The sequence below is a fragment of the Eurytemora carolleeae genome, unplaced genomic scaffold, assembly GCF_000591075.1.
Source record: "Eurytemora carolleeae unplaced genomic scaffold, Eaff_2.0 scaffold1931, whole genome shotgun sequence".
NCBI classification, from domain to species: Eukaryota; Metazoa; Arthropoda; class Copepoda; order Calanoida; family Temoridae; genus Eurytemora; species Eurytemora carolleeae.
The window spans coordinates 28085-39658 of record NW_019397827.1 but is presented as its reverse complement, the minus strand read 5'-3'; the positions used below and the strand labels follow the sequence as shown (position 1 = coordinate 39658).

The 11574-nt window shown below is 30.9% G+C and overlaps 1 protein-coding gene across 1 annotated transcript; it reads right to left on the bottom strand.

Moving 5' to 3' along the window:
• Positions 1-2181: 2181 nt before the first annotated feature.
• On the bottom strand, positions 2182-10237 carry LOC111716026 (leucine-rich repeat neuronal protein 2). The gene is made up of 10 exons (XM_023491438.1): positions 10064-10237; positions 9314-9399; positions 8905-9039; positions 7230-7270; positions 6339-6436; positions 5749-5804; positions 4894-5229; positions 4133-4571; positions 3811-4046; positions 2182-3493 (listed from the first exon to the last, which is right to left on the bottom strand). Exons 1-10 carry the CDS (start codon positions 10197-10199, stop codon positions 3437-3439), a joined length of 1620 nt encoding a protein of 539 aa, XP_023347206.1. The 5' UTR covers positions 10200-10237; the 3' UTR covers positions 2182-3436.
• Between the last annotated feature and the right edge of the window lie 1337 nt (positions 10238-11574).

Sequence of the window (11574 nt, the reverse complement as noted above, 5' to 3'; positions counted from 1 at the left end):
TGATGATTGATGATGATTGATGATTGATGATGATTTATGATTGATGATGATTGATGATTGATGATTGATGATTGATGATGATTGATGACGATTGATGATTGATGATGATTGATGATTGATGATGATTGATGTAATTATGGCAAAAATATTTATGGCAAAAATATTATGGCAAATGAAACTGAGCCGTGACAAAGACTCCATTCCTTTGGAAGCATTTGTTACTAGATAGTAAGAATTATCGGAAAGATTTAAGAGGGATGTTCAATAAGTTTTGGGAAAAATATTTAAATGTACTTCTAGACGTCTCAACCCTTTAATTTATTTTGAAAGTTCATTATATTTTTACCGGTTCAATTTTCTGACCAGCAAATGTCTCAGATAATATGTTGGACGCAATTAGCTCTCTCCCGGAGCCCGTAAATGTTATCTATAGACTCAAGCTTTATCCATTTTTGCGTGTTTTCGAGGTTGAGTAACCTTAAAAAGTCAAAGGAGGGTAAGCCTGTATTGTATAGAAAGGGCCCCTTGACGGTAATCTACGCTTCAGCAAACCAAGCAAACCAATTAATATCTTTTCCCATGACCTTTTTGGAGCAAATGTTGTCCAAATCTTTGCCATTTTTCAAATCTTGCTTTACAATTTTGTATTTAGCCCCATAGGAGTTGTAAAACTCATCAAAAGCCATCATATCAGAAGCCTTGCGAATTTGGTCTGAGAAACTTTGAATTGTGTCGACTATTTGTGGGTTTTTCCTGCTCACACATTTCCTCTTTCTGCCAACACTCTTCATTACGCTTTTTCCCTTTTAGCCCACGTGTAGACTGTTGCCTTGTCCATATTATTCTCCTCAAATGCTTGTTGGATCATGTCAAAGGTGTCTGCTTTGGAAAGTTTTAGGTCCAACTTTTTGTATACCGAGCATCCCAAGTGTCCTCTTTCCCAGGTTGGTATTAAAAACATTCCCGTGCTGTAACAAAAGAGCTAAACAACTTCCGGGAAAGAGAGGATTACATAGAAATAAAAATGTTAACGAAAGTCCATTGGGAGAAGAGACAACCGGGATGTGAGCTTTAAAATAAATTTCATGGCTGAGACGTCTAGAAGAACCTTTAAAAAATTTCACAAAACTTATTGAACAGACCTCGTTTAAAATATAATAATTTAAAATAAACGAGAGAAATGGTTTTAATGGTTTTTTTACGACGAACTTAAAGATTAAGTTTCATAAGATTTTTCCAAGTTTTTAAGGCTGGCTTTGAAAAATTGGCCTATGATTCGTGGAACGATCCATCCTTCATTTATACTTTTTTCATTACATTTATGTGTTTATTTCTCAGGAAGGGAGGACGAGGTGGGGATTCTTCCTTCTCATACCCCATGCTATCTCCAGGCTATACTTTTACGCAAATTGATCACAATTTGAGGAATTGCATGCTAATTAATCTTTTGTTACAAACGATACTGTCCTAAAATCAAATTATAATTGTTTTCTTCTTAAACAAAATACTTAGGAGTTCCCAAAAATCTCTCTCCCACACATTTTTAGGTTAGTCGGTAAGTTCAGGGGATTTTAGTTCCAAAACTAACACTTGGCCCAAAGAAAAAGAAAAATCAGATGAATGTTTAGAGTTCGAATAAATGAATTTATGATAATTTATTCTATTATAGTTCATAGCATGCTAATTGATAATATAATATGTTTTACATAAACATTGATTAATTATGTTTGTAAACTGTGTCAATTGATAATGTTAAACTACTAAAAGGAATTGATTTTTCTCACAAACTTCAAATGTTTCTAATCCCTATGACTGTTCAATCTAATTGTGTAAAACGTTGATATTTAAAACTTAGATTATATTACATAACAATTAATAGTTATAGTTATTAGTTAGAAATATTTGAGGTCTATGACATCGGGTTGCAAAGATATAGGAACTAGAATATCAGAGTTTGTGGCAAAGACTTAATTCCTTTCTTAAAAAATGTTTTGCTTGTCATATTTTTATTTTAATTCATATTCGTACAAAAAAAATTGAGTCTTTGCCACAAACTGAAATTTTTGAATGCCAATATCTTAGCAACCTGATGGTGTAAACCTTTCATATTTCAAACTTAGATTGTTTTGTCTAAAACATTTAGAGTTTGATATATCTAAGGTTTACGATTTTGGGTTGCAAATATATAGGGAATATAAAATCAGGGATGTGACAAAGACTCAATTCCTTAGCATAAAATATATTGAAACTTCTAGATACGTACGAGTAAGTTAAAACATTTGCATTTGTTTATTTAAAATAAGAGTTCAAATAAAGTTTTTTTTGTTGTGCACTTTTAGGCTGAATTTTAGTTTAGTTGATGGGTTCAATCTGTATGTTTTCGTTTCTACATGCATGTAAAATACGATTTCGAACATGAAAATTGAAATGGAGATAAAAGTATTAATCATTCTTTTCTTAATGAAAATACAGTGTTGACTAACAATAATAATATCATATCTATATATTACAACAAAAATGTTACATTCTGAAATACTTGACTTTTTTCTCAGATTGGTAAGCTCAGATTTTTGTGTTAGTAAAAAATAATATCTATCTTATTTTACAAATCTGAAGAAAATTTTAGATTTCTACAGAGAGTTGAAGCTTTTATTGTTAACTCTTGATGAGAATATGAGAATAATAAGAGACATTCTTATAAAAAACAGTTTGTAAAATCGGAATTGGGTTTTTGATCCAATATCGTTCCAACCCAGTGTCTCCGATCTTTGATATTTAAAACTATGAATTCTGTAATTTCAAATGGATTGAAATATCAAAGGTTTACAGTATCAGGTTGAAAAATATGGGTTAGAAAGTTTGAGTTGTGACACAAACTCATTTCCGTTTTAAATGATTCTGATTCGATGAAAACTCAATTAAATGTTAAAAATAAAAGAAGGAAAAAATTTGTTTTTAAGGATTAATGTTATTGCTCAATTAACATGAAGGAATTAGGTCTTTGCCACAAACACTTATTTTCTAATACCATTGTTGACCATAAACCTATCTCCTAACCCCCCCACCCTCACATCATGTCGTCTTTACCAACCCCAAATCCAAACCAAACAATTTCTCCAACTCTACCCCTCTACCTCGACAAAGGAAAATCTAAACAGTGAAACGTTTTACTAAATAAAAGATCAAATCCATAAATAACTTTGCAATCCATAATAAATTCCACTAAAAAGTCCGGGTTTATATTTAAGAAGTGATAACAAATGTTTTAAACTATTCTATTATCAAACCCTCAAAACCTTAATAACTCCTGTTTTACTCCGTCACGGAAAACTATTAAATAATCAAATATATTTATACATTGTCATTTAATTTTATTAACATTGTCACTAAATTTTATTTTTACCTGCATTCTATTGCTGGTTTGAAAGATATCTATTTACTGATTATTGGAGACTAATGTGTCCGAGTTGAGGAGCTTATCCAACGAACCAACCTAACCAACGAACCAATTAGCCAATTAACCAGACTATTAGCCTGTTAATTGTTTTACAACCATTATATATTTTTTCAACCAAATGTCGTAATCGGTATACCTCAGATACTTCAAACTATGAATTCTGTTGGATCAAATAATCTAGATTTGAAAAATCAAAGGTTTACGCCATTAGGTTAAAAAGATATAGGGATAGAAAATTGAGTTTGTGGCGAAGACCTGATTCTTTTCTGAAATATTTTTTTTAATTAATAGGCCAATCCTTTTTAGCAGTTATTTTAAGTTGACTAAAGCTGTGTAGAACAAATCTCAGGTACCCGAAGATTTTTAAATTCTTCCTTTTCTGGAGCTTGAACGGTTTTCATCCCAGAGTAAATTAAGCCAGGTCTTTCTGAACCAACTAATCCATAGTTTTTCTCAACGTATAAACAGTTGTCGTAGCTGCTTTTTAGATCCTGCTCTCTAGCCGCGAGAGTGCAGGATGGAGCAAGATTTCTCATTCGTCCCAGGTTTCTCATTTTCTTTCCTAGCAAGCAGCATGTCACAGCTCCACCTATAGAAAATATTTCATAATTTTGATTTTTAAGGACATGTTTCTCATCATAAGCTTCAAAACAAAACAAAAATTCAAAAACTTACCTAGAGCAAGAACAAGCACTACTGCACAAACAATTGCAACAACAATAACTTCTTCCGAATATTGATAACCACAACCAAGGTCTGCCGTAGTTATTTGTGAGAGATTAGTCCCGGCTAGTCGACTAGGTTGGCTACATACTCCACCGGTGACATCTCCACTGCTGGTCAACCATGCTAGCTGACAGGAGCAAACCATCCTTGTACCAGATAGATCTAGTTTTATCAATCTATTCCAGGGTATAGCGTCCTCGTGCAGAGAGGTTAATCCTGTGTAGGATAAAAGAAGAGTTTGAATGTGAAGGATTTGAGGAAAGGCGTGAGGTTGGATATCTGAAAGTCTAGGATTGTTTGATAGATCCACAACATGAAGATCAAGGTTGTTGTGAAAACTTGCAGCTTGTATTTGTAGCAGCCCAGGGCAGTGGGAGATATTGACAACCTAAACAGTAAGATTTATAAAGTTTGATTTACCTTCTTTTGAAGAAATTGAGTCTTTGCCACAAACTCAAATTTTCTAAGTTCAAAATTTCTTTACAACCTGATAGTGTTAACCTTTGATATTTCAAACTTAGATTTTTTTATCTAACAGAATTCATAGTTTGAAATTTTCAAGGACATTGGATTATAAAGATCTAGGGATTAGACAATCTTCGGCAAAAACTCAATTCCTATTTCATTCAATTTTAATGTTTTCTGGTTGATTAATAAACTAATTATGAATAAAATACAATGCGATTCAAAATATTTTTCCTAATAATTACCTGAAGAGCTTCTAATTGTCTAAATGCATGTGGGCTTAGAACTTTGAACATATTATTACTGAGGTCGATAATATTCAGTTTTCTCTGATTTCTCAGCTGGTTGGTAGGAATAGAATCAAGCTTGTTCTCACTCAGGTTCAGGTTCTTCAGCAAAACAAGGTTTGAAAGAGAATCTTTGTCCAGGCTGGATAATGAAGTATTTGCAAGGTTGAGAGAAATGAGTGTGCTAATGAAATTAAAGGATCCATCTTGAATTAGTTTAAGCTGGTTACTGGATAAATCTAGCATCTCTAGTTTACGTGTGTTCTCAAATGCATCGGAAGGAACAGAATCAAACTAAGTAAAAAGAAATAAGTTTTTTCCCACAAACTCAAATTCTCCAATTCCTGTATCTTTGCAACCTATTGGTGTAAAGTACTTCAAACTTAGACTATTTTAACTAACAGGATTTACAGTTTGAAATATCAAAGGTATAAAACATCAAGTTCCAAAGATATGTATATAGGTATTAGAAAATCAGAGTTTGTGACAAATAATCAATTCCTTTAAGGTATTTATTGGAGATGTGTTATAAAGAAATACGTTTTAGTGCAACACTTTTTTGTGCTTTTATGAAAAATTGAAAATGTAAACAAAATGTTGTAAAAACGTAGTTTTGGTGAATTTTAGAAAAACTTTAAAAAATTCGAATAAAAAAATCCGAACTTTAAAAATTACTTTAAAAACTTTAAAATTTCCACGGGCAACGTCGGGCAATTAGGTTAGTATATATGAGCGAAAAGCTTTGTTATATAGATATACATGTAAAATATTTAGATTCAAGCATCCTCTGTTAAGCATTAAGATTTGTAATACCTTATTAAAGCCTAAGTTCAGACTCAAAAGATTACTGCACAGTCTAAAGACTTGGCCTAAAACATAAGATTTTAGTATAGTTTACTGGAAATATCGTAAAATTTAAAACATAAAATAACACAAAATATTGGTAATCTCATGCTTGGAAACAATTACTATATATATAATTCAAAAATATATTACTACTTCTCCGAAATTAGGACCATAACTAAGCCTGTCTTACCGCTCTATGATGTCCCCGAGTGCTGTAATAATTCGATATTTTCTCTCAAAATAACCAATGCGATTTTAGTGGGTTTTTTTTGTAAATTTCAAGCTGTCCCAATATACGACAAAAGTTATTAAAACTGATTAATATTTAACATTCAAAAATCCAGAAAATGTGCCGAATGATTTTGGCGATAAGATTTGTTTGATTATTTGGTTATTCCAAAATTGGGGAATCATAAGTTTTGAAACAGGTAAACGATCCCTTTCTGGAAATTTTTTCATTCAAAAACGCGAAGACTTTTGCAGGAGAGCCATTTAGGATTAGGTTTGCATATACTCATGGATATTATTTGATTAAAGGGATTGCCACTGGTGATTACTTGGTATTGTCTGAATATTATTGTGGGATAAATCCAAGATCTTGAGACTGGTCAGTTCATCTAGTAATCCTGTAGGTAGTGCATTCACCAGATTATTCCTGTAAACCACAACAGTTAGAGTTTAAGTTTAAGTTTAATTTTTAAACTTTTTTAAATTATTGTTTTTAACTCTTGAAGTTTTGGTTTAACTTTCTTTTAACTTTTGAATTTTTAACTCTTGAAGTGTTGAATTAACTTTTACTTTGGAAGTTTTGAGTTATAGGAATTAAGTTGTTCTCACAAACTCTGATTTTATAATTTAATAATCCCTAATCTTTGCAACCCAATGTCATAAATAGATCTTTAATACTTCTAAATATAAATCATGTTTGATCAAATAATCAATGTTTTAAATATCCAAGGTTTATATTATCAGGTTGCAAAGATATTAGGATAAGAAAATTTGAGTTTGGAGCAAAGACTTAATTCCTTTATCTTTATCAACTTTTTACTTTTAGATCTTTACTCTTCATGCTTATCATAAGCTAAAATTTTGATTTTTTATTAAACTTTTAACTCTTGAAGTGCCCTATAAGCTTCATACTTTTGAAGCTTTGAGTGTTGAATGAATACTATCTCTCGAAGGTTTGATTCAACTTTAAACTCTTTAAAGGAATTGAGTCTTTGCAACAAATCACAATTTTCTAATACCTATATATCTACATCCAAATTAAACTTTGATTGTTTGAAATATCTAAGGTCTACAACATTGGGTTATTAAGATATAGGGATTTAAAAATCAGAGTTTGTGGCAAAGACTCAATTCCTTGAAAAAAAGCTTTATACTTAGATTCAAAAATTTAAGTTGGCAGTAACCTTACCATCCACTATCAATTAAATTTTAGATCTAACCTCAATGAAAGTTCTTCTAAAGCCCAAAGCCCAGTAAAGGCCTAAAAAAATATTGATGTTTAACCTTCACGGGCAGCATGTAGTACATTCGAATTTCCGAACCGGGTCAACCTTTCGGTTCCCAGTTTTTTACTGTACTTCCGGTGCAACAAGGTTGTCGCGGTCAGACTTTATGCTTCATATAGGTTGAATTTACTTTTACTAAAGGAGCAGATGTGCGTGCCTTGAAATTATTGTACATGAGTTGCAGATGAGCATTGGGCATAATTTTTTATTCATTTATAAAATACTAGAAATTCAAGGCGCTTCGCGCCCTTCTTTCTAGGCTTTTAGGGCGCTTCGCGCCGATCTTCTATTTTAATTGTGAACATGTTCTTTTTGTTTACATTTCAAAACAACGATGAAAAATTTTTTGCGGATTTTTAAAAAAAAATTCGTGGATTTTCAAAAATTTAATTTTTTTTACAAAATTAAAAACCTTTAAAACACAAATTTTTTAAATTTCAATCATTCATAAACCTTCCCTGGGGTCCCTAGATGTCCCACAAAAAATTTGGGCCCGATCGGTTCAGCCGTTTTGACGTTTATTGGATACAAACAAACAAACAAACAAACAGACAAACAGACAGACAGACAAGCCAAATTTATATATAGATTTATAAAATATAGAATTAATGAGACTTAAATGAATTCATGCAAGTTTGATTATTTTCAAATGAACGATATTGTATGCTTAACAAGTTGTTAGGTTAAACAACCTTTATAGTCACTTTACAGTATGAAAATCGTCTAATATAATGTTGGAATTTTGATAAAACAGTACTCGCAAAAAAGATTAACAGTTAAGGTAGAATGTAAAGCAAGGAAGGTTTTTGGGTTAGAATAGTTAATATTCAGAGAAAAATTATATATTTTTAACTAAAGTATGATTTAATTGGAGAAAAAGGCTCTAAACTTAAATGTCATTAGAATTCGTTTTTTAATCTCATTGGCTCACCCGCGCCCCCCCCCCCCCCGTCCCCTCTCACAAGAAATCAGAATTGACCGATTCGTAATCCCAAACCCAAACCAATTTGTACTTCAAAGAATTCACTCAGCTCATTTTCTTGGATCAAATAAGAGAAGTTTTTCATAAAACTGTCTCTGGTAAATCCTGTGTGAATCCATTTTTTAGAAAATTAGATGATGTCCTTTCCTCATTAACCCATTCATTGGATAGGTTGAATAGAAAAAATCAGAAATATACGGTAATTTAAGACGGAAAGTTTTAAATTGCTACTGACCGTAGCTATTTTTAATGAAGTTCAAGGTTTGTAAAAATACAAAAAAAAATGGAAACCGTAAAATAAAAAATTACATTTCTGTTTCATAGCCTAAAGTTTCAAATTGTGATTTACATTTGGTCCAGATTTGATAGTCTGTGAACTTGTATATATCCATGTTCACCCATTAAATGTATAGAGCTAGACAATTACATTTGGTTTGATAGGTCTTGAAAGTCAAATAAAAACTCCGTTGCAGCTCAGAACTTATGGGCTCTGTTTCGAGTTCTAATCTAGGTATATATTTATGGATATATTTATATTTAAGTAGATACACCAATTATGTTCATACATTGAAAAACAATATTTTTGTTTTTGATTGGTCACAAATATCATTCTTTAAGTTTTTATACCTGATTGTTCAATCTTATTAATCTGTTTTGATCCAGCAAGAGAACCTTGAGGTTCTTCTGCGCTGCAAAACTTTTATCTTCAATCCTAGAGATAAGGTTCCGACACAGATCAATTGTCTCCAGGTGCTCGTAAAACTGAATTAATTTATTTTCTATTTCTAATAATATTTTTGATTTAATTTTAGAATTTTCTTTAAAAATTTTTTTTTTGTTAAAAAAAACAGGAAATCTTGAAGAAGAATTCATGACCTGGATCAGGATACGGATCAAATTTTTAGGGCGAATCCGCTTCAAAATGAAATGGATCTTACACAGATTGGAAGTTGCAAATCATTGTATACAATTTATTAATAAATCTGTATTTTCTATTCTTTTAAATATTTAATTTAAGAAGTATAAACTCTATGACCTGAAAAGATGCATCGACAATATTTATTTTGTTTAAATTCATCTTGAGGTGAAGAATTCTTGTATTTAAAGCGATGGGGAGAACATCTATCTCATAATTAAGTGTTCAGATAAATATTAACTTAATAATGTTTTTAAAGGTTTGTATGCAAAAATCGTATTTTCCTTTTAAAGGAAATGAGTTTTGTCGCAAACTCTAATTTTGTAATACCTATACTCTAGAACCCAATGTCGAAGACCTTAGATATTTCAAACTATGAAATCTTTTAGATCACATAGCCTAAGTTTGAAATATTAAACATTTACATCATTAGGTTGCAAAGATATAGAAATTACAAAATTTGAGTTTGTGGTAAAAACTCAATTCCTTTGATCAAACAAAGGAATTGAGTCTACAAATTCTGATTTTATAATACTTTTATCTTTGCAACACAGTGTCGTAGACCTTAGATATTATAAACAAGTTCTGTTAGATCAAAGAGTCTGTGTTTGAAAGGGTTACACCATCAGGTTGCCAGGGTATAGGGATTATAAAATGTGAGTTTATTATACAAAGACTCTTTTTTCTCATAACATCTTATTCAGAAAAAAGTTTTAATGACAAGTAAAGAAAAAGTACCAATAAATCATATTCTAATTAGTGATTCTCCTGTACAGGTTGATGTTGATAAATATTCTATTTTTAAAATATTCTTAACTTTTGTCTTTTAGCTTTTGGACAATCTTGAAAAATATTCAACCATATAATTTCCTAATGTTGTGTTAGTACACTCTACCACTAGCTGCTGGTCATTGCAGGAGCAGCCTTTAGGACAGAAACCAGACACCAGACTCCCACCAGAAAATATCAATAGTAGCTGGAGCAGTACCAGGCTCATAGAAACCATTCTTAGTCTTACTTATACTTGTACAGTCCAATACATTGTTTTCTAAACAATATGATTTATAGTTGGTTTGACGATTGTTGATTTATTCATGCAAATAGCTAATTACCAGAAACCAAATGTTTTTTATTTATAGTTTTTATTAGTATTCCTTTTAATGGATTAAATGAGGCGTTAATGGTATGGTTATAATTAAAAATAATTATTTTATGGTTGTAAACTTCCTGGTTTTTTAACAAAATTAAAAAAGTTATTCTTCGAGGATAATTATGGATTATTCTTGTTAAAACAGGAGATTTTCTATAAAGTAAAACAACTCACATTAAAATGATTTTAAGTTTGCAGAATTTTGAGATGGAAATATCAATAGAATCAGGTTATTAAAGAATAAAGTATTTTTAAATTTCAATGCTTAAAACATTTACCAAGGAGCTGCGTTTTTACCTCAAACTCAAACTTGTTGACCCCTTTATCTTTGCAAACGTGTATTATTTGATCTAACAGAATTCATAGTTTGAAATATTAAAGGTCTACGACATTGAACTCCACAAAGATACAGCAATTAGAAAATATGAGTTTGTGGCAAAAACTTAGTTCCTTTGATTAAAGTTAATTCCTAAATTAATAACAGATTAAAATTAAGCGTATTGATTCTTTCAAGTATGAATCTGGTGGATGTAATTTATGTAGATTTTTCTACTAACATGTGTTAAATGAAAAATTTGATATTCTTATTAATAAAATTAGTTTTGAGTTATTATTTGGCTTTGAAACCAAGAAATTTCTCCAGGTTTATCTATATTGGATCCTGGAGAGAAGAGAGATGAAAGAATATGAGAGATCAAGGTTTAAACTAACCCTGAGTTCTACTCCCGACAGACTGGCTCCGATAGTTTGACTCTGGAGCCAACAAAACAGTCCTCGTTTTCATTCTAGTCTCAAATTCAACAATTCTTATTAAAAGATTAATTTCAAATTGAATGCGTCACAAATATGTAATTTCCTCAATTTTTAAGAAACAAAATTATTTTTTAAAGTTGATTATGTTGTTATGACTTTATTATAGAAAATATTGCACGCAAGTTTATAAGCGCCACGGCGCCACTCTTCTCCCCCATACACCGTCCTCCCGTATCACGGTGCATTACACGATACTTAACGAGGGAAATATTTCGCTTTTACTTTTTTAAAATAACTTTGTACTCTAACAAGATATAACAATATGAAACTTATTTTCTTCAAAGGACTGTAAACGTTTTTTCAAGTTACCTTTTTTGATCAATATATAGTAAAAGATATGGTATTTTTTTCTAGAGTTAAAAGTGATTAATTCGGATAATTCCTATGTTTCCTGAATTAGAAATACTCAATTCATTCT